Source organism: Marmota monax, unplaced genomic scaffold (assembly GCF_021218885.2).
Source record: "Marmota monax isolate L192 unplaced genomic scaffold, Marmota_monax_Labrador192_F-V1.1 WCK01_AAM20220418_F8-fsc00051, whole genome shotgun sequence".
NCBI lineage: Eukaryota > Metazoa > Chordata > Mammalia > Rodentia > Sciuridae > Marmota > Marmota monax.
The window spans coordinates 3548187-3572630 of record NW_026695202.1 but is presented as its reverse complement, the minus strand read 5'-3'; the positions used below and the strand labels follow the sequence as shown (position 1 = coordinate 3572630).

Sequence of the window (24444 nt, the reverse complement as noted above, 5' to 3'; positions counted from 1 at the left end):
AATTGAGACTCTTAATCATAAAGAATCAAACATTTAAAATATATGATAAACACCTATAGTTATCATTTTAATATTATTAAAACTGAAACACAGATTCTTACTTTAGTACCTAAGTCCTCTTGACTGAAAAATGTGTATGTACTTATACATCTGACTACAGTTATGTGAAAGTAATAAAACTAAACCCCAAATATCTAATTCTGGATAAACAGATATCCAAAATGATGCTTAAGAGGTATACAGAAAATATTTCTGATGACACACTGGGAAACATGTTTTTATTTTTACTTTGCACTCTCAAGGGTAGAACCTATATTTTTTTCTGTTTACATTTGCTTTCCTAGCACTTTATTATAGTATGTATGGAAATATCCCCTGGCAAAAGAATAAATATCAAAAATAGTTACCTTCTGAATCTAATGAACAGTTAAATTATAAAAACAAAAGCTGGGATTACTCTATTTAAATTGTGATCATGAGCAATATAAATTAAAAGTTACCCTGAAGCACATGTAAAACAGAATATAATCCAGTCTCTTGGGGACACTACCTAAGTCAGACCTCTCCAACAGAACTTCCTGTGATGATGGAAACGTTCTGATTATGTGCTATCTAATTAACAGTTTGCCATGAATTACATGTGACTATTAGGTAATGGTAATACTAAATGTAGCTATTATGACTAAGAAAGTGATTTTTAGGGCTAATGATATAGCTCATAGTAGAGTGATTCCTACCATATATGAAGGCCTTGGTTTGATCCCCAGCAGCAGAAAAAAAAAAAATAGTAATTAATGTATGCTACTTAAATTAATCAGAATTTAAACATCCATAGAAGGTACTAAACGAACTGTGCAGACTCAACATTATATTCCTTGAGCCTAGGATGAATTCATCAGACTTTTTTTTTAATGGTTTTTTAGTTATACATGGACACAATATCTTTATTTTGTTTATTTATTTTTATGTGGTGCTGAGGATCGAACCCAGGGTCTCTCATGTGCGAGGTGAACATTCTACCACTGAGCCACAACCCCAGCCCCTCATCAGATGTTTTTAAGGTAGTTTTACAAACCTAAATCTAGAGGTATTTAACAACAAACAACATGTATTTAACAATAAAAAATATTTAACACAAACACTTAAATCTTAGTCCTTAATTTTCTCCTTTTACATAATTTAAAAGAAAACCCTCACCCCTAGTACAATCAATACACTTTTTTGTTTACTACTAGATACCAAAATAGTTATCAATTAATACACTAACAATGATTTTAAGTCAAAGCACTTTTTAAAGAAAAACAAACTCAACAGTATTCAAAAAATTCTTAGCTGGGTTAACTAATAACAAGCTCATTGGTTATAGCCTGATACAGCTCTACTCACCTGAAATATCAGGCCATCAAGTAACTGCCCTTCTAGTTTTAACAAGAACTTTTCAAATGGCTTTAGTTTTTCTTCCTGAATTCCAAATTTGGAAGGGTTGTGATGTACAGACTTCAGTAACCTTGTAGAAAAGCAGGAAAAAGATCTTAAATCTACTTAATGAATTATTAAAAACTCAAACTTTTTCCTCATTCTTATTTGGTGCTATACATTTGAAAATTTGAGCAGAATAATCCTCATATATGAAATTTTCTTTTGCTTCTTTATATCATCTTAAATTCAGATGCCTGGAGCTCTGTATATACCAGATATTTAGTGAATATTTATACACTGAATAAAACATAAAATAAAGTTTTAGAGCATGTAATAAAATGAAGCCAATTCAGAGAAAAAAAAACATCACTTGAATAGAGTCCAAGGAAAAAAATAAATCAGAGTCCTAAGGCAGGTAAATTAACATTTGACTCTTCTTAAGAATGAGGATGCTTGCTAGGCACAGTGGTGCACACCTTAAATCCCACTGGCTCAGGAGGCTAAGGCAGGAGAATTGCAAGTTTGAAGCCAGCCTCATCAACTTAGTGAGGACTTGAGCAACTGAGAAGACCCTGTCTCAAAATAAAAAATTTAAAAAAGGGCTGGGGATGTGACTCAGTGCTAAGTGCCCCTGGGTTCAATCCCTGATACAAAAACAAAATGAATGAATATGCTTTATATAGGTTTATCATGCCCTCAGACAAATCCATCTGAAATTAAGCAACAGTACTATCTTCATAAATGTAAGAGAATAAAGTTATTTTAATTGATGTACCTTTTGTACATAGTCCAGTGGTCTTTCAGTGTGATATGATTATCAATAATTTCATCCAGAGTGAGCAAAACTGCCAGCAGTTCTCCCAAGTGCTCATACATAGTCTGTCAAAAAACCTTTAATGATTATCATTTAGTCACTAGTTAGAAATTAAGCCTCATATAGATTTTTAAAGTAAAATATTTGGGCTAATTAATGAATTAGTTAAAGCAGGAGAGTAACATCAGTTTATTAAACTACAGGTTTGATCCTCAAATGAGACTATCAGTCTTAAATAGAGAACACTTTGCCCAATATTTCTTCCTTAATTATGACATTTTGCAGATTTATTTCACTGATCAAAAGAGACTATGAAGAATCTGTACTGGGCCACAACCAGGAAAACTAAAAATAACATTGATAGTCAGTAATGCCTCATCAACTACACAAGTGAAAAGAGAATATGAAAAAAAATCCTATAAGAATCTTGGTATGATTGTTACACTTCCTAATCACACATACTCCAAAGTAAAACACAGTAAAAATGAGCTTTACTGGTCAAGTTAAATTACCTGAAAATGAACTCCAGTTGTCTCTATAATTTTGGGGGCAATCCTATAATAAAATAACACCCAAGTTAAAAAAAAATTGCTTTTTTTAAAGAAACAGTTCATTCTTATTTTAAAGAATATACACATTAGCAGAAGCTCTTAGAATTTTAATATGCACTCATCTTAAGGCTTCAGTCATTAAAATTTAAGAGATCTAAGAAATTACTACCATGTTCCTCTCTCCTAAGAAGGGAACTGACCTATGCATTCAGACTGCTATCCCTGTGTACTCACAGGAAGGGACATGACAACATGTGGTCCATGAATAATCCTAACAATTTAAACCTAAAAGATATATCCTGGATAATGACAGAAATAACAAAACTAAAACTTATATCTTTCTAACTATTAGAATTCTTCAATTATCAGCTAGGCTCTTTGTATCCTACTCGAAGTGGTATTTTGGAGCTAGGCCTCTCTTTGGTCAGATTGATTTCTTGCTCTTATTCCTACTGAAAAACATACTTCTAAGATTATACTAAAGTCAAAAGCCACAGAAAAATTCATTTCACTTCCTTCCTAAACATCCAATTTACTCAACAATAAATAATTTACAATAGTATTTATATGTTAAAATACATACAGATATTTCAAAGAACACATTTTTAAAATAAAGAGAAAATTCAAATCAATTTCATCCTTCAGGGTCGAGGTGGGGCCGGGAGAGACGGGGAGCTATACTCTCACTCCCTCCTGATACAGGGATAACTTCACTGATAAGCCAGAACAAAAAAGTACCTGATAAGAAATGCATGAGAATGAGAGTAAAAACATTCTACCCATTTATGAAGAGTTAAGGTACATTTAGAACAATGAATTAATGAATTAGAGTTAAGGTATATTTAGAACACCTTTAGAACAATGAATCAACTGATGACCAAAGTAACAGTGCCAAAGTTACCATGGAATCTTAATAAATAACTTCTATGGGCCTCATATATCTCTTCTTATCATTAAGAGTGCTAGTCAAGGGGCTGGGGATGTGGCTCAGTGGTAGAATGCTTGCCTAACACATGTGAGGCACTAGGTTTGATCCTCAGCACCATATACAAATAGATAAATAAAAGTATTGTGTCCATCTACAACTAAAAATAAAAAAATTTAAAAAGAGCCCTAGTCAAACATCTAAACAAAATTACTGTAAGGATATAATTAAATAGTAAATGTGAGAAAATGTTTAAGTATAAAGAATTAATCAAATGGTAGATATTATTGTGTGGTAGTAATAGCAAACGCTCTAGGAAAACTTGATCACGTTTCTTAATTTAGGATAGTGGTCCCTCGATTTGGAAGATTATAGGACTACAAAATTTTTTCAGGATAGATTCCTTAGCTCCACTCCTCAGGATCCCTGATTGTAAGAAAAAAAGTCTCATGAATCAGGAAACTACTAATGTAGATAAGAAAGGAGCAAAGAGAAAGTATAGTGCAAGAATAAATTCCACATTAGTTTTTTTCTATATGGTCAAATTTCTTCTAAGTTTTTTTTTTTTCTGGTTGATATTCTCAAATAATGGGGTCATGCACTATGGTAGAAATTGTGCTTATTAATTTATGTAATGTACCCATCAAGTAGCACTTAAAACATCGTAAGCATTCAAAGAATGCTGAATAAATAAGTGAACAAAAAAATATTTCAGATGTTCAGTTTTTAAAAGACATTTCCTGTATCTCTAATACAAAAGCAAAAACGTATCTAAAATCCATTACTTGTTACTGATATAGAGGGCGGCCAACTGATGGACTACATTCATCACCACTTCATAGCATCTCGTAACAAAACAAGACAGTTCCTGAAATGATAAGTTGAGTATGTGTTACAAAATTGCCTTTTAAATGTCATCTTTTTAAACTAATTTTTATGGTAGAGAATTTTTGAAAAATAATCACTTTCTAGTAAAATATCCAATTACCCACAAGTCAAATAACTTAAGCATTCCTCAAGCAATCAATTAACTCACTTCCTGCATCCCAGGGCATTCTTAGTTCTGTTCCCACTGCACTTCATTCATACTTCTATTTTAAGTCTATTGTTCGAGCTATTCATACAGCATCTAAGTGGGATTCATTCCGTCTTTGAATATCTATTGCCTAGCATGGTAGCTAACACTGAATTATTGCTCAACATGAATGAAAGAGCTCAAAGGCTGCCAGTTTTGGAAAATAGGAAGATGAGAGAAGGGGTCTAGAAATCACTTCAAATATTAAGTACCTTTATAATCTATAAGTGGGCTTGGCACGCAATAAGTGAAGTATCAATTACTCCAGGGTTGTGCTTGTCATTAAATAATAAATTCACATCTGTTGTATCTCAGACCTCAACTTTTAAACCTATAGAAACAGTGTATATCTAAAATATTTTACATCTGATTAAATTTAAAACTATTTTAAATTTTAAGCTCTATGAGGGCAGCAATTTTTGTTGGTTTTATGGTGTACTGTTGTATCCTCAGCACTAAGAGTAGGTGTACAGACATCATAAAGTGTATTTACACAAATCAATACAGCTATAACACCACTAAGCAATATAATCTTATGGGAATACTGTTGTAAATTCAGTCCACTGTTGACCGAAACAGTTACATGGCACATGACTGTATGTGCAATTATTTTAAAATGCTTTTTTTTCTTAAAAAATGCATGATGACACAAAATATTTGAAAGAATTGTAAAATGATAAATCAAGAAAATGCCAACTAGAACAGAGTTAAGGCAGCAATATTACTATCAAACAAAACAGATTTTATGAGCATTACTATAGCTAATTACTACACAGGTTGAACATCCTTTATCTGAAATGCTTGGAACCAGATTTGTGCTTTTGCTGGAATACCTGAGAATATTTGCATATACATAATGAGATATCCAGGGGATGGGAACCAAGTCTAAATATGAAATTCATTTGATTCATATACCCTTTATACACATAGCCTGCAGGCAATTGGATACAGTATTTTTATTAATCTAGGTTATGATATTTTCTACTTGTGATTGTCACATCGGTGCTCAAATGGTTTCAGATTTTGGAGCTGAATGTTTTAGTATTTTTGGATAGGAGATTCTCAACCTGTATATGTAACATATATTTACACAAATATATATATATATATATATATATATATATATAAAGTTTTTTAGTTGTCAATGGATCTTTATTTTATTTATTCATACGTGGTGCTGAGAATTGAACCCAGTGCCTCCCACATGCTAGGTAAGCGCTCTACCACTGAGCCACAACCCCAGCCCTCACAATTATATATTATATAATTATTATCATAGCTTAAGAGTCACCTCATAGCAATAAAAGATTAAATTTATCAGGAATCATTAAAAATTCTAAACTTGTATACACAGGATAAAATATCTGCAAATTAAGAAATGCAAATTTGATAAAACTAAGGGGAGAAACTGACACATTTACTGAAACCCTATAAACTATATTTTTTAGACACTTTCCTATCCAGAAGACCTCCTGTTAGATTCTGCCAAGAAGAGATTAGGAGGCAGGAAGAGGACATGCTTTCAATTTTTTGCTGTTTTTATCAAGATACCTATGTAAGAGCACCTCACCACAACAATGGAAGTTTGCACCAGTATCCAGTTTCTTTCAGCACTTCAAATATAACCTCAAACCACCCTCTCAAGGTACCAGCACAGAAAGGGCCACATCCTCAGGGATATGAACACCAATTCCACATGGTTATTTAAAGCTCCTAGATTCTGGAAAACCCAACTTTTTCCTTCCGTTCCCTTGATGTTGAGGTCATATCTACTTCCTTTGGATTACCTATTTTGTTCTTTCAGTCCTCTAATTCCTGTGTAACCAATTCTTTATATTAAATACCCTCTTTTAAAAATATTATTGTGTATATCTAAGGTATGCAACATAATTAGTTTTTTGTCAAATGCAGCTAAAATCTACTCATTTAAAACAATTCCATATAAAATTTTATTGCTTATTGCCCCCATGTGGTAAATTAAGATTTCTAGACTTCTTGCTATACTATTTGCCATTTTGTAACCTCTGATCTAGCTCTTTTGAAGGACCTTCTGTGGTTTGTTTTCTAGATAAGACCTTGAATAACACATATCATCATCAACAAAGTGCTCTCAATTAGGTCAAGTAGACACCCCACAAAGAAATTATAAGGATTCGAACCATATATTTGCACGCACAATTTGATAAAACATATCAAGTCTTATATCCAACAATCAGAAGGGAGGTGGAACTATGGATATTTTTTCTCTAGTCCTGATTTTTGTTTTTGTCAGTTTGTGCATTATTGTATGCTCTCCCACTGGGGCAGCAAGGGAATAGAGATTATTTCATGCTTTTGATTAAATCAAGCCAAAAGATATGGAATCACTAAAACTCTGTTCAGAGATACAAAGCATATCTAAATTGAAATATTCTATTAGAAGCATCAAGCACCGCTGCTTTTAACAATCTCATCAGTGCTCACCCAACAGCTTAAGCTTCACCATTTACAACTTTCCCACATGTAATTTATCTTCTTCCACAAGGTACAAAGTTGAAGTTACTTTAAAAAGCATGATAAATCATCCTTTAAAAAATTATGCAAAGAAACTGATTTTGATACCTTATTCCTCTAAGAGTGCTCGGAAATTTTTCAGAAGTCTATCTCTTAAACTACAATCCAATGCTTATTAAGTGTCTCACAGAGCACCCATATCCTTAGCATGTAAAGTTTTCAGAACTTTCTAAATTGGGATTTATTCAAACTTTTAAAAGAAAAAGCTCATTAGAAAGCAAAAATCACTTACCTGTAAGAATGAAATAAATCTTCCCATTTGAATTTGGCAATCACCTTCCACCATGCTGGAATCTGTAGCTTTAAAGGGCAACATGAATAATTACATTTCAATTTTTTCGTCTGAATTCAACACCAAAACACACTTATTTTTTTAAGTAGGACATCTTCTAATCCACATAGTATTTGTTATATTTTTTCTTGTCTTTTTCTTCATTTTTTTAATCTGCATAACATTAAAGAATTTTTACTGAAGAGAAAAATGCGACATTAGTCATACAATTAAAAGTAACCATCTGCTTCACTATTAAATGAATTCAAGAAAAATATGGTACTTTTGGGGGGTTAATTTGGTTTGGTATCTGGGATTAAACCAAAGGGTGCTACACCACAAGCTACATCCCCATTGCCTTTTCAATTTTGAGGCAGGGTCTTGCTAAGTGGCTGAGGTTGGCCCCAAACTTGTGATCCTCCTGTCTCAGCCTCTGATGGAGTAACAGGCATGCATTACCATGCTTTGTAACTTACAAATATACCACAAATCAGTTTTAGAGAATTCTCTTTTTTAACCAACCAAATAAACCAACAAAAAACGGGAATGTTTTTTTTTCTCACACTAATACATGACATAATCATGTTCTGTCAACTTTCCGTTCATTTCAATCTCATTACCACAATACCATTTTGAAACTTTAAAACATACCTCCTTCTCCATAAAACAAGAGCCCATTGTAAAACTTAGTTTCAGCCTGTTTAAAAAATAATAAAATAATTTTAAACATTGTTTTCAAATTTCTAGGCTCTCTTATTTATACTTAACAACAGAGGACTACAACACCATTTACAACTTTTTTTTAATTTCAAAAGCTGCTTACAAGTAAATTCAATTTTTCTTAAGATTAACAAATATGTTACTGATACTCAAAGCTATATCCTGATTTCTTTAGCCTTGTCTCATCTGACCACCCTCATTGTCCCACACTGTTCCACTAGTTAATAGATAGCAACCACAGTGTCAAAGAGTGAGAGGGAAAAAAAGATGACACTTAAACCAACTTTTATCACAGTGTAAATGGCTCTTGGGTAAGAAAACACAAAACCAAATAGGTAATAAGGATTCAAAGGTTTTTTTAAGAAATCAGTTATATCTAGCTACCACTACATATGGCAGGTAACACCAACTTGGGAGGTATCCAGACCTGGATTCAAACTGTTAAGATGCAAGATATTAGACAAGTGACACCCTCTTTAAGTCTCAGTTTCTTCTATTCCTCACCTACCTCCCTGAGTTAGGGAGGATTAACCATATAAGCATGGTGTTTGGCACACAAGAAGTATGCAATGGTGTTATAACTATTAGTATCTTACTATTAGTATTATTAGCATTACTGTTATTTCAAATAATTCATTTAACATTCAATATTCATAGAACACCACACATATACAAGCACTTTTTTGCTCTAAATGATCTGGTTTTAAGTTTTAGATATAAAAATAATTACCTCATATTTTAATTTCTTGATTTCACAACAAAGTGCAGCATAAACAGTGATGACTTTGTTTAAGACCTAGTTTCATGAGAGAAAAGAAAATAGAAAAAGTAAATTTTAACAAATAACAGAAGCATTTTTTTAAAATACATTTTTAAGTTTAGGACTTTGTACCTTGTTTTCAGTCTTTATCAGTTCCAAAAGGGAAGACTGTTCATAAGGCAAAAGCTATAGAAACAAAGAAAAAGAACATTTCTTTTTAATCTGGAAAAAAAAAAAAATCACTGAAATTTTAAATACATGAATTGAGACTATCTATACTCTGTTGAAACTTGTGTTAGACCCTGTACTCAGCACTAAAACCCAACCAACTTGTTTGTTCAAAACAATCTCATCAGAGGAAGTAAGAAAAAATAATAAGCTCAAGAAGGAAAATAAACAAGCTCAAGAAGAAATGACCCAACATAACACCACTATGCTGAAAGACTGTAGTTGTGCTCTGGGACATAAGGTGGTTGATTATAAATGCAGTGCAATAAAATGCTAAGTAATGAGATAATACTAATCAATAAATTATATTAATTATGAACATAGGAAAGGACAACTATCATTTTGGAACTCATTATGCAGGCATACATTCAGTAAAATATGGTCTGAGATGTAGCTTAGTGGTAGAGCACTTGCCTAGCATGTGTGAGGCCCTGTGTTCAATCTCCAGTACCAAAGAGGGGAAAAAACAATTTACAATTTAGTAAGATGTTAATATGATAGCTAAAAGGGAGAAGTAAGTTATCATAAAGAACAGAACAAAGAAGAAAAGAGAAAATATCATCTTTTCTTGTATAAATCAAAGACCCAAAAACACTTAAAAATGCAGTCTTGGGTTCACTTATCTTCTAAGACCAGCTCACAATCTACCTCTTTCACAAAGCCTTCCTATAATCATCATCTACAAGTGATGACTTTTAAGTTTCAGATCTTTCTTTTGGTAATAATAATAACAATTTAGTATTTATGTAGGTAAATAACCTTATTATTATGTTGGAATTTGTTTTCAGAGATTTTGCCTGATTTTGTGATTCCCCGGAAGTACTACTACTCTTGTGGAGTTAGAAACATGAAACAATTGCCCAATAATGGAATTAAGAAGATTCCAAAGAAAGCAACAGGGAGCAGGAAGGTTTTATAATGATAAAATTTAAGAGATTAGAATGCTTCTGTGGGGGAACATAAAAGCTAAAAGATTATTTCACCCTTTTATAAAATCTGAGAGTTGAGAGAAACACCAATGTTTATGATCACAACTATGAGGCTCTTAAAGCTCAAGAATAAGTCTTAAAAAAACAAGAAGTTTTACTGAAAAAAATTCAGAAACTCATTACCTTCAGAGATAATACAGGTTGACAATGGCAATTTCCTAGTGAAATTCCTATAATTTATATACAATGATTCTGATAGATGTGTCAAAGAAAAAAAAACAGCAACAAATTTAGCTTAAAGATTTTTTAAAGGAAAACTATGCTTATCCAGTCAACAATACAGAAAAGTTTAGAGTAATTTCATTTTACAAATACATAAAGCATTAGTAAGGCAATTTAGAGTAGCAGATAAGGAATGTGCTCTGGAACTAAACTGCCTTTTATTGATTTGTCACTTAAATTCACTTTTTGAGTGTGTTGCTTAGCTTTTCCATTCCTTTATTTTTCATTTGCAAACAGAGATGATACAGCATTGTTGTGGGATTTTAAAAGTCAACACCTGTCCTACAACACAAGAATAAAAAGTCCAATTTTAAAATGGGCTAGGGCCAGGTACAGAGGCGAGCACCTGAAGTCCAGCTACTTGGATGGGAGGCAGAGATAGGAGAATCCCCTGAGCCCAAGAGTTTGAGGCCGGCATGGGCAACAATGCAAGACCCTGCCACCTCCTTCCACCCCTGGAAAAAAAAAAAAGGAAGAGCAGAGGATCTGCACAGACATTTCTCTAAAAAGAATTTCTCCATTTGTATAAATAGCCAAGAGCACAGGAAAAGATGCTCAACATCATTAGCCATAGGAGAAATAGCCATATGAAATTCAAATCAAAACCACAATAAGATATCATTTCATACCCACTAGTATGGCTATAATAATTTTTTTAAGAACATAATATCAAGTGTTGACAATGATATGGAGAGAAACTGGAACTCTCATACATTGATGGTAGGAATGTAAAATGGTGTGGCCACATTGGGAAAAAGTCTTATAGATCCTTAGAAAATTAAACAGCATATGACCCAGCAATTCCACTGAGGCTTACACATTCAAGAGAGATGAAAACATGTCTACAAAAAACTTGTACACGAATGCTCACAGCGGCATTATTTTAGAACTCTATTCCAAAAAGGAAAACCCCAACTATTTAGCAATTGATGAATGCATAAATACACTGTATTTGCATTTCATACAAAGGAATATTATTCAGCAATAAAAAGAAAGCATGACATGCTCATGAGCCTTATCTGGATGAGCCTTAAAAACATTACGGTAAGTAAAAGAAGTTGGACACAAAGGACTACATATTGTATGTCTCCAATTATGAAATGTTCAAAAGGGACAAATCCATAGAGAGATAAAGTAAACTGATTGGTGGTAGCCTAGAGTCAGTGGATATTGGTGTAGCACAATATGGGAGCAGGGGTGACTAAAAGGTGCAAGATTTTAGGGGTGATAAAAATGTTCTAAAACTGACAATGGTGATGGTTGCACAATTCTGTAAATAAACATAAAAAAAGATCACTGAATTGTACAATTTAAGGGGGTTAATTTTATGATATGCAAATTACATCTCAAGAAAGCTGTCATTAACAAAAAGGCAATGTGTGACTTAGGACAGACACAGTATATAAGTGCTCAACAAATATTAATTATTATTTAAGTGGAAACAGACCAGTTTCAAAGACAAAACAAGAGAGTAATCTCAAAATGTAACAGAGTAAGAGTAACACACACATTAAACAATCACTCCCACATCAATATCTCCAATATAACACAAAGAAACTTTTTGAAAATGATGAAAATATTCTATATCTTGATTGGGATACAAGTTATGGGCATACATGTTGGCAAAATTCACTGAACAGTATCCTTAAAAATCAGTACTTTTCAGTGTATGAAAATAACCTCCATAAGAACAAACAAGCCAAGCTTAAATAGTCTATCCAGCACTCTTATTATTTTTTTAGTGATGAAAAACAATGACCAAGTCAAAAAGCTGGAGCTTGTACCACTCTTTGACACTAACATCTTCAAGAATCATTCTTTCAAAAAACAAATTTTAAAAACACCTACCTAGCTTAGAGAAAAGAAAGTTAACAATTTTCTATAATTTCTTTTTACTCTTAAAGATTGAAAATAAAACGTATTTTCTACTTTAAAATTGAAGTTTAATATATACTAGGTCCTGAAAATATATACATAAGTAAAATAATCAAACCAAATCAAACCTTTAACGCTATAGGATCAAGATTGAAATCCCAAACATCTCCAATTGAATCATCCAGCGCGTCCTCGATTCTTCTCAATTGAGATGTATATTCCTCAAGAAATTTTCCATAATTCTTAAGTTGGACTTCAGCATGAATTTCTAAATTTAAATTTTAAAACTGTATGTTAGAGCCACAAGTAATGAATTACAGAACACATACTTCAAATAACCTCAGAAATCACAGCAAAGCATTGTTAATTATTACTTTGGAATGTCTGGACTTCTTGAAAATAAAGTTCCAAAGTTAAACAGTAATTCAGCCTTCAACTTTTTCCAAATGCATAAAACAATTTTAAAAGCAGTGACCCATTTACCCAGGACTTCTAACCAATCTGAATAATGCCTCTGACAACTCAATGTCTTGATTCTATGTTTTAGTGAGAAACAACTCTACTGAAAAATATAAATATTCACAACCTGGCCTGAAGCAGGTGCAAAAATCTACACTGAGCTGGGGATATGGCTCAGTGGTAGAGGGCTTGCCTAGAATGTGCAAGGACCTGGGCTCAATCCCCAGCACTACAAAAATAAACAAGCTGCCGGCTGGGCTGGTACAGCACACCTGCAAATCCAGCAAATCAGGAGACTGAGGCAGAAGGATCACAAGTTCAAAGCCAATCTCAACAACTTAGCAAGACCTTGGTTTCAAAATAAAACATAGAAAGGACTGAATATGTGGCTCAAGAGTTAGGCACCCCTGGATTCAATCCCCAGTGCCCCCCCCAAAAAAAAAAAAAAAAAATCTGTATTGTTAAAGAAGCAACATTTTTAGATGATAATTTAAGAATATTTTTCTCATAATGCCTAAAAATTTACCATGTTTTATAATTTGTTAAATTATTTAACTATAAAAATAAGTTGGAAAAGTAAAGTCAGAACAAAATACTGTGCTGATATTTACAGAATTAACACAATTCATGACTTTAAGCTTAAAGTCACTGGAATAAACTATATTTTAAAAATGCCAGTTCATCAGAATTAATGAAAGTAATTACTTCATCCTATACATAAGAATTATTTATTCACAAAGGCAGCAAATTCAAGTTTCTTTTATTGATGTGTATAACTATTCAATCTTTGTCTTCTAAAAAAAGAATTTTTCTTTTCAAATTAGCAATATGGGGCTGGGGTTGTAGCTCAGTGGTACAGTGCTTACTTAGAACATGTGAGGCACTGAGTTTGATCCTCAGCACTACATAAAAAATAAATAAATAAATAAATAAAAGTATTATGTTCACCTACAACTAAAATTTTTTAAAAAACTTTTAACTTAGCAATCTGAAGCAACTCTAAGATAAAGTATATTCTGACTCATGCTGTATTAAAGATCTACCTTCCTATTTTTCCTTAGTGTTTGCAACTCATGATCTGAATCAGAAGAACCAATTTAGCTCAATAAACTTTCTATCTCATTACAGCATTAATCTAGGTAGTTTTGGAAAACATTTAATCTAGATATGATTCATAGTCCAAAAATCAATAAAAACCAGTCTTCTCTTTCCTACAGCTAACATAAAAACTACGTAAGTGTTCAGGACCCCAAATTGACATTTTATTCTGTTACATGGGAAAGGATCAAGCTTCATTTGACCAGCAAATGAATTCCCAAAGACAATACAAGAAAAACACCAATAAATTGCTCCCTTAGTTTGAGAATTCACAAGGTAGAAGGGAACAGAAAACCCTAATAACATTGAGGTTCCTTGCCAATAATGAATAGTTGAAAAATTAGTAAAAGTTAAAGTACATGACTTAAGAATCACATAATGATTATTCAGAATTCTAAACACCTGTATAACAGTCATCTTTTCCAATAGTTATCCTTCCTTGCCTTATCTTTGTACCCCTAACAGCAACTGGAGTGTAGAAAATGTCTGTTGAATGAATCAGATTATTCTACTTCAAGTTGGAATCATTTCAAAACCAAATAACATATCTTCATTCATTAGTTTTTAATAACCTTCATTTTATTTTTATGTGGTGCTGAGGATCAAACCCAGTGCTTCACGTGTGCCAGGCGAGCACTCTAGCACTCTATCACTGAGCCACAACCCCATCCCTTTATTTATTTATTTATTTACTTTTTAGTTGTAATTGGACACAGTATCTTTATTTTATTTTTATGTGGTGCAGAGGATCGAACCCAGGGCCTTACATGTGCTAGGTGAGTGCTCTACTGCTGAGCCACAACCCCCAGCCTCATTATTGTTTTGAAGATACTAACATAGGAAACCTTTGCCCACAAAACACCATACATGACAACCCTCTTCTCACAATAAGCACCAAACACCTGCAAAAAAAATCATTCAAGATTTTTGTCAATAGCTCCAAGATTATTTTTATGTTGCATAAGCGTTAATATCTTAAAGAATGTTTTATGAAAAACTTCAAACAATGCTGGATGTAGTTTACCCATCTTTGAGAAATGAATAACCTTAAATTCATAGATGTTAAGTTTCTCTTTATAAAATCAGACAAAGTTCACCTAGAATTTTTAAAGACTGACTTTCCGATTTCGGGAAAACAGCATGTCCCAATATCTCTTATATAGATTAATATCAACAAAGATAAACAGACTGACGACTTGCAGTAATCTCAAGTAGTTTCATTAAGATAATTAGTTTGGACTCTATATTTTGCCAAAAGAAACTGTTAGGTTTTCCTTTTTTTGTTGAATTCTAAGTTTTAAAAAATCAGTCCATTCTATTTTATGAAGCAAAATTTGAAGCTCTGTTGTAATTTTTGAAAGCTTTTATAGCTGCGATGCAAGTCTGGCCATCCCAGGAAACACACGAGTTAACATAATGGGCCTGGAAGAGGGTAAAATGATATTCGGGTTATTTTCTACCGCGTAAACAGCTGTTTCCTCGCTATCTTCTACGGTTCTAAGTACGGGAACCCAAACTTCCAAAAGTTGGTTTGAGAAAAAGAAGAAAAACAGGAAACCGAAACAGGAACCCAGGCAGGAGCCTCCGCTTGAAGTGCACGCTCCGCGAACTCGACGAGGTCCCCGCGAGGCAGGCCGAGGGCCTCCTGGGCGCGCCCGCCTGCAGCCCCGGCCGCAGAGAGCCCACCGCGGTCGGCCCGCGCACGCAGAGCCCCGGCCGGCCGACCCGCCGTCTGCGGGCCCCGACCCGGGAAGGCACCCGAGGGCGCGTCCCACTCACACCCCCGGGGTGGCCAGGGTCCGGGACCCGACGGCTGCGCGGCGCCCCGACGCAGAGCCCTCCCGCAGGAGCGCCGCCAGGGCTGCGGCCGGCTCGGGAGGGTCCGCCCGCGGCCCGCGCCCTGACACTCCCTTACTCTGTGAGCCGTCGTCAACGCGGTCAAACTCCCAGTCAGGGGACAGAGTCTCCACCGCCATCACCCCAGCGCCTCCCACAGACACAGCCCCAACCAGCGCGGGCGGCGACGCCGGCCTCGCCCCAGCAGCTGTCACGGCACGTGACTTCCGGCCTCGGCCCCGCCCCCGCGCGCGAGGACCGGCCGGGCTCGCGGCCCCTGCGGCCGCGGGGGCCGCTGGGAAAGTGAGTCCTCCGCCGGGGACGGACGCGGTCGCCATGACGGCGGCGGCGGCTGTTTCCGCGGGCTTCTTGGGTCCTTGCGTGGGCCTTGCCACCGCTCACTACTTTCCCATGCCACACAGGCTCCCGCAATTTCACCTTACGGTCTCACGGCTATTTTTATTGCCGGGGGGAGTTGCTCCTCAGTCCGGCCTTGAAAGGGCCGCTTCGACGGCGTGGGGGCTCCACAGGAAGGCGTGGTCTTGGAGAGGACGCTGCCTTTCCAAGATGCGCAGATGTCCATCGTCTTTCCTGTCACCGGCAACGGAGGCCTTGCCCTCCCAGCTCGTCCAAGACCTCAGTGCGAGAGGAAGAATTAATGATTGCCCTAAAGGGCATCTTCCTGCTTACCCTGCACTCCATGGCTCTCCTCCCGGCGCTTTTAGGAACGCGGAGGGGGCTTCTCCACGAATAAGGGATTGGTGTTACCCGCACATTCTACGTTTATCCAGATATTTGCCCATGAATGTACATTGCAGCGTGGTTTTTAATAGGAAACGACCTAAATGTCCCTCAGAATGGGATAGTAATAGAAAACAATATAGCCTTTATGAATTACTAAAGAGTTATTAAAAGAAGTAGATCTGTAATGGTAAGAAACACCAACAGCAGGCAGTTGCAAAATAATGCATATTTATGGTTGCATTTGTATTTTAAGTTATATAAACATGCATATATTTTAGCAAATTCATGGGGAGAGATATCACACTAAAGAGGACAGCAACTCCGAAAAAGTATGTGTTGGTGAGTAGAAAGTTTTAAAGTTTTGTTGTGTATACTTAAGTTTCTACGAATCTTTAGCAAGGAGAATTTATTAAGGTTTTTTGGTGAGTTTTTTGTTTTGTTTGTTTTGTGTGTGTGTGTGTAACGTCAAGTACCAAAATAAATAATCAATGTCCAGTGCTCTCCTCCCCACCCCCACCTTACTGGCCATTGAACTGAGGGGCACTCTATCACTGAGCTACATCCCCAGTCCTTTTTATTTTTTATTTTAAGACAAGGTCTTACCCAGGAGTTGTCCAGGCTAGCCTCAGACTTACCATCTTCTGCCTCAGCTTCCCAAGTAGCTGGTGTTGCAGGCATGCACCACAGTACCCAGGTAGAATTTCTCTTGAAAAGCTTTGTTCTAGATATTATTGTTTGGATATGGTTTGAATGCCATCCTCCAAGTTTTCATGTGTTGAAGTTTGATCCCCACTGTGAGGTATTAAGAAGGTGGAAATGGAGCTGGGGTTGTAGCTCAGTGGTTGAACGCTTGCCTCCAATGCGTGAGGAACTGGGTTCTATCCTCAGCACCACATAAAATATAAATAAATGAATAAATAAAACAAAGATATTTAAAAAAAAAAAGAATGTGGAAATGTGTGTGGCTGGGATTATAGCTCAGTGGTAGAGCCAGCAGGAGGTCTCCAACACCGTTGAAATGTCAAGGTGGAAATTTATACAATAATAGTATTGAGAGGTAGAGCCTTTGTGAGTTGATTTAGATATAAGGTTATTAGATATTATTGTTGTTTGGATATGGTTTGAATGCTATCTTCCAAGTTTTCATGTGTTGAAGTTTGATCCCCATTGTGAGGTATTAAGAAGGTGGAAATGGGGCCGGGGTTGTAGCTCAGAGGGAGAGAATTCGGGAGAAATGAACATACCTGTCCCTTAATCTCTTTCTGTGTGATAACCCTGAACCACCTTGGGATTCTGTCAGCAAGCAGACCATTACCACATGCACACTTAGGCCAGAATTCTGACCCAAAATAAACCTCTTTGTTAAAAAATACAGCCCCAGGTATTTTGTTGCAGTAATGAAAAACAAATACAGAGACCACAGATTTGCAGTGGATCAAATATTTACCGAGTGCCAACTCTACTTAATCGTAAAAATAATAAAATAGACAAAAATGATTGACCCATGCTCCTTTGGTTCTTGCTTGTGGTATTAGTGCTTAGTGGGCATTTTATTTATTTTTGACCTTCACTTTTTTTTTTTTTTTTGGATACAGGGAACTCACTGTGTTGCCAAAGCTCATCTTGAACTAGTGGACTCAACTGATGTCCCACCTCAGCCCCCTCAGTAGCTGAGATTACAGGCATGCATCACCATGCCTAGCTTCTGGCAAACTTTTTTCACATTACTCTCTGAGTGATCTTGAAATCTGCTTTGCCGTGTTCTTCACATTTACTTTAATCACACATAATTAATCTCCCAATAGTTCATTATGATAAACTGAAGTTACAAGTAAGAGCAATTTGAATCTGCAAATACACTAATTTATTAATAAGTTTGCATTGAAAGGGAGTATCAAGTAATGATTATGGAGAGAAGGCAAAGCCCCGCCCTGAGTTGCTCCATTTGTATGGAACAGCAGTGCCTAGCCCTGACTTATTCCATTTTATAAAGCAGTTTGACCCGAGCTACTCCATTTTGAATTAAAGTGCTAAAGCAGAATGACTCGAAAACTTGTCTGAGCAAACAGATAACCTCCAGATGGTAGACATACAGAATTCATCAAGAAGAATAACCTACAGCAATACAGCATGATCATAAGGCACAAACTGAAAATTGAATAATGAATAATAACCACTTGTGAACTTACCAAATTAAATCAGAAACTCATGGATGCATGGACATCAAACCCATATCAGAGAAACAAGGCGCCTGAGTTTATCAATCTCACCAGAAGTAATCCTCTCACCTGAAATACATAAAAGGAGGAGCACCCCAAAACGGTAATGGGTGGTGTTGCAACCCATCCGGTGAACTGCTCAGGAGGTCCACAGGTAACAAACTCCCAACTCTCTTCCTAGGACTTCAGCTCAGCAGGTCCTCACCCTCCCCCACTTCACAACTGCCTGCCCTCTGGACCTTGGCTTAGAATAAGTTCAGCACCCTGATAGCCTTGACCCCTGAGCAAGTTCTTCAGCTGGTTCCTGATCTGACCACTTGCAGTAAGTCTTCTGTAGTTATATTGCTCCCTGCCATAGGGCCTCTTGAAACCCTGTGTCCACCCTTAACCTTCCTTAGCCTTCTGTAACCTATATAGCATTGTGTTAAGTATGATGTGTGATTTGAGTGTTATAAACATTAGTAATTAAGACTGAAATGGAATGGAAGAAATTATGATTGCCTGGGTCATAACACCAAGTGAACCATGAGTATCTTCAGGAATTTGAAGCTGATGAAATTGATGTAGCTTGTAAATTTATTATTACTCAATAAATCCTGACAATGTGGAAAGACACAAATGTGTCCAGTCTATGTTAATGGCATAGCTTGTTCAGGACAATAGTTAAAAGCACAATTTTTATTATATTTTTTATTTGTTCTAATTAGTTATACATAGCAGTAGGATATACTTTGACACATCATATATAAACGGAGTATAATTTCTCATTTTTCTGGTTGTACATGATGTGGAATCACACGGTCATGTAGTCATATGTGTACTTAGGGTAATTATGACTGATTAATTCTACTATTCTTCCTACCCTCATACCCCCTCCCCTCCCTTCACTCCCCTCTACCTAATCTAAAGTAACTCTATTCTTCCTTGCCCATCCCCCTTATTTTGAAGTAGCATCCACATATCAGAGAAAACATTTGGCCTTTAGTTTTGGGGGGGATTGGCTTATTTCACTTAGCATCATATTCCAGTAACCATATTGCTTAGGTCTAAATCTAAACACAGCCTCTTGGTAGCCATGTGATATCAGACCAAGCAACTTAACCTCTGCCTCAATTTTCTCATCTTTAAAATGAGAAAAAATATAGAAAATACCTCATAGGATTGTTATAAGAACTAAATTAATTTTTACATACAAGGCACATAGAACAATAACAACCACAAATTGTAGAGTATTTGCTATTATGAACCAATATGGCCTTATTTCTTAAAAACTTAAGGATTGCCTGTCTTGAAATTAAATATCTTTAAACCAAATTCCAGAGCCTAGAATTTCAAATTTGTTAGAAAAATGCAAGTTAGATATTAAATAAAAAAGTACATTCACTAACTGAAAAATGCTATCTTAAAGTTTTGATTAACTATTTCTTAGACCTAGTCTACAGAAGATGAAAAATCATTTTGAGAAATTAAATATCTTTCTTTATACTACTCTTCATTCACACTGTATTTTCTGCAAGGCGAGTTTGCAGATAGAAGGGGAAACATTTTACATGGACAGTATTGTGCTGATTTGAGAGCTTCTGAGAACTTTAGAACAGCTGCCCACAGAAGGTGCCTGCTGCCAGCTCCCAGGAATTCTGCCTTTAACCTACAGGTGTTTATACCCGCACATTAAGTACCAGCTCACTCCATACCAAATTATTTTTACATATTATATAAATAAGGTCTTGGTGAACTTGTTTTTAATATACATTATTTTTCCTACAGTGTAAAATATCTGTGGTTATAACGTCCAGAAGACATCTCACCTAGTGATTTGTCACAGAGTCCTGTGTATACCTGTCAAAAAGATTCCTAATATGTTCATGTATTTTTTCAGCAAATAATCTTTCACTTGGACAGTAACATAACCTATGATGGACCTTCTTTCTCTATTGCCCATAGAAAAATGGCTGAGGATGTGGCTCAATTTATTGAGCCCCTGAGGTTCAATTAAAAAAAAAAAAACTACCAGATCTAGTCACATCCCACTTCGGCTCTTTTCCTGGATTCCCACTGCCTCTGCATGGAGTTTTCACTTCACAGCATGCAGTCCAAGGTTTCTTCCAGTCTGGCCTTTGATTTAAGGGACCCAAGGATCCCTGTACTGGTTGTGTCATCAATGATTGTGGGATCTTATAGATTACCATTATATGTGATTCTCTGAATTCCAGATTGGACTGGGAGTTTCAGTCCTGTGCTTCCACAGATTATACCACTTGGAAATTATCTGTTGATGCAGTTGTCCACCCTAATAGGGTATTATTAGTTTCCTTTTGCTGCTTAACAAATTGTCACAAACTTAGTGACTTAAAACACATCTATTATATTTCAGTTCTGGAGGTTAGAAATCCAAAATCAGTCTCAACAGGTAAAAGTCAAGGTGTCTTCCTGGACATTCTGCTGGGACAATTTGTATCTTTGTCCTTTTAGCTGCCATGCATGACTCAAACCTTTTCCTTCTGTCACCACATCTGCTATTCACTGACTCTGCCTTCCCTTTATAAGGACCTTTGTGATTACATTGAGTTTGCCTAGATAATCCAGTTTAATCACCATATCTCAAAAATAATTACTTCTGCAAGTTCCCTTCAAACACATAAGCTAACACATTCTGAGGTTCGGGGGGGTCAGGATGTGAAAGTCTCTGTGGCTCCTCAGCCTCACGTTGGCCATAAATTCTTTGATATCAGGCACCATGATTTATTCCCATATTGCACAGTTCCTGGTATACATTAAACACTCAAAGTGTTTGAGATATTAAAAACTGTAGTTATCAATCATTCTAGATATAAGGACTTCTTCAAATTCCTGAGTTTATTTTAAAAATGTATTTTTCAGGGCTAGGGATATAGCTCTGGTAGAACATATACATAACATATTAGGCCCTGGTTTTAATCCCCAACACCATGAATAAATAAAAGTAGATGAAGAATGTATTTTTCAAAATTAGCTGCCCTAATGACTCAATGAACCCCCATTTTAAAATAACAACTATAAATGTAAGAAATTAAGAAGTCTGAAATCCTTTCTGGCAATTCCAATATCTAGATTTCCTGTGGGTCTCTTTTCTGCTGGCTGGTGATATTTCTTTTTCTCTTGGTTTTCCATCATTTGCTCTTATTTCCTGGTATATCTGATAATTTTTTCAGTGAACTCTTGCCATTGTGTGTGAAAAGTTGGCAAAGATAATTTAAGGCTATGAATGATGTTATCTTTCTCCATTTTCTCTGGAAGGCCATTAGAGTAAGGACAGATTACTTTAACCCAAACTATGACTGTTCTGATTGAAAACTGGGTTTGTCTTTATGACAGACAGCTGGTCTGTTTCTGTATTACCTGTAAGACTGGAAAACGCTGCACCACACGACACAGATTACCAAAGAGGTCTCTCTTTATTACAAAAGGCTGTGTGTTTATATAGGTCTAAGAGAGGTAGCAGGGGCTGAGGTAGATAACAGGTCTCCCGTTTATTGGCAAGCTTTTCCATATGTCAGTTCCGGGGCCCAGGAAGTTAATTCAAATTGGGGCTAAGGCTTCCTACCGGCAGGGTTTGAACATGGGCGCCGGCGGGAACGTTTCGCGCCAGTGAAAGAAACAAAGAGGAGAAGGAGGGTCGTTAGACGCCATGCTGGGGTTTTTCTCTGGGGTGCGGCTACCTTTATGTTTTCCCAACATTACCTTCATCCTGGAGTATAACTTTGCAGGACTGCTTGGCAGAGTCTGTCAAACCTCCACTCATCTTTTCAAACTGTTAGTTACTACTCTTGGCTATTCAGTCTCTTAGATTCTCAGCTGCCACTTAGAAATCAGCAAATGTGAGCCATGTGCAGTGGCACAAGCCTGTAATCCCAGTGACTCAGGAGATTGAGGCAGGAGGATCACAAGTTCCAGGTCAGCCTCAGCAACTTAGTGAGATCCAGTCTCAAAAAGAAAAAAACTAAGGACTGGGGTTGTGGCTCAGTGGAAGAGCATTTGTCTGGCATGTGTAAGGTACTGGATTCAATTCTCAGCACCACATATAAAGAAAGAAAGAAAAGAAAAGTCCATCAACAAGTAAAAAATATAAATAAAAACAAAAAGGCCTAGGAATGAGGCTCAGTGGTTAAGCACCCCTGGGTTCAATGCCCGGCACAAAAAAAAGAAAAAAGAAATCAGCAAATACCTGTTGAGGGCCACAGCCAGTTGGAATGGCCCCTGGCATTTTGCCAATAGTATTGGTTGAGAGGTGAGCCATTAAGATGATGCTGGATTGATTCAATTGTATATTAGACCCCTGCTGTCCTCCTTGGCCTGCTACTTTGGAGTTCTCGTAAGGATTGCTTGGGGAGTTCTTGTTGATTGGGGAAATTCCGGGAGAGGGAGGTCCAGTTGGTGTGTGGTGTATTCCTGGAGGAGCCTCGTGGGTGGCGTTCGGGAGAGTTCCCGGGGAGTGTGTGTGGAGTGTTGGTGGAGTTCAGAAATAAAGTTTGTTCCTGCTTGAGTGTCTCGTGATTTGTGCCCAGCCAGACTGTGATATTTGGTGGCCCATGCGGGGAACGCCTGAAGCTCAGAGGGAGAACAGCAGCCAATTTGGATTCCAGAGAGACTAACCAAAGCGATTTCTACAGACCAAAAAGAAGATGATTTGACTCAAATCCATAACAGCTGATATCCAGAGCTCCAGCTTGACTATTCTTACATCTGCAACAGTGGTTCTCCCACACCTGGAGGCTAATGAATAATGAATACCATTAAAGCCTATTTCAAATGTAAAAAACCTTGGGGCTTGCTTGTGGGAATACCTTCAGACCCATTATGCAAGTTACAGGAAAAAGGATGGGATATCCAAAGAAGAGTCAAACCCAGGTGGTAACCAGGATGCCTTTTTCAATATCTATTTTATTATTTTTTGAGCTCATACAGACCTAGGTTAATGTTTTTCTTATCAATTCTATTTTTTGACTGTGGAGTTTTTAAACATTGCAATGGAAATTTCACCTGTGTAAAGCTACAAGGCCTTTACTATTGTCTTAGGTGTTGTATGTTATGTGTGCACACTTCTGTTTTGTGTTGTATGTGCGTATGTCCACATATATGAGGAGCACTCATGAAAAAATGGATCTGAATATTTTTTTTTATTCACGTGATTTAAATGGTTTAATTTAAATTGGGTAAACAGCTGTTGAGGATTGTTTTTAAAGGTGGTTAACAGATCTGTTTGTTTACTTTCACCTTTCCTTTTCATTATATTTAATAATTCTGTTCAGGATAATGTAAATTGTTCAGAAAATTGTTTTCTTAGTACCTGTTGGAATGTTACATAATTTTTTTTTAGCTATCATTGCCAGAATTCCTATCTTCATCCCAGTGCCGGTGAAGACAAAGATAAAACCAAACTATAGCTTCTACGATAGCTATTAAACTGATGCATCAATGAATAATAACTCAGCAAGTAATGCTCAATCAAGGAGTTGATTTACTTTGGGAGGAAATGGACATATTGATGGATTCCTCTGCTTTGAACTGCTTGCAGAACTTGCCTGGACTATGTATCACTTGTATGCATTGTGAACTATCTGTTGGTGCAGTGAATTGTGGTAGTGCTGGCGTATCTTTGCAGATGGTGTCATCGGTGATACAATTTTTCCAAAAAGAGCCGTCATTT

At 36.3% G+C, this 24444-nt stretch overlaps 1 protein-coding gene across 2 annotated transcripts in view; it reads right to left on the bottom strand.

Moving 5' to 3' along the window:
• The window catches only part of Washc4 (WASH complex subunit 4), a 54667-nt gene extending 38647 nt beyond the window's left edge, over positions 1 to 16020 (bottom strand). The window contains exons 1-10 of one of the 2 annotated variants that reach the window (XM_046429540.2): positions 15875 to 16020; positions 12531 to 12670; positions 9221 to 9274; positions 9059 to 9124; positions 8260 to 8305; positions 7570 to 7637; positions 4495 to 4577; positions 2746 to 2788; positions 2195 to 2298; positions 1387 to 1507 (exon numbers count right to left, since the gene is read on the bottom strand). In XM_046429540.2, coding sequence (XP_046285496.1) covers positions 1387 to 1507; positions 2195 to 2298; positions 2746 to 2788; positions 4495 to 4577; positions 7570 to 7637; positions 8260 to 8305; positions 9059 to 9124; positions 9221 to 9274; positions 12531 to 12670; positions 15875 to 15935 — 786 coding nt within the window. In that variant the 5' untranslated portion in view covers positions 15936 to 16020. Of the gene's footprint in view, positions 1 to 1386; positions 1508 to 2194; positions 2311 to 2745; positions 2789 to 4494; positions 4578 to 7569; positions 7638 to 8259; positions 8306 to 9058; positions 9125 to 9220; positions 9275 to 12530; positions 12671 to 15874 lie in introns of those variants that run through there. The other variant, XM_046429541.2, reaches the window with a different exon arrangement.
• Between the last annotated feature and the right edge of the window lie 8424 nt (positions 16021 to 24444).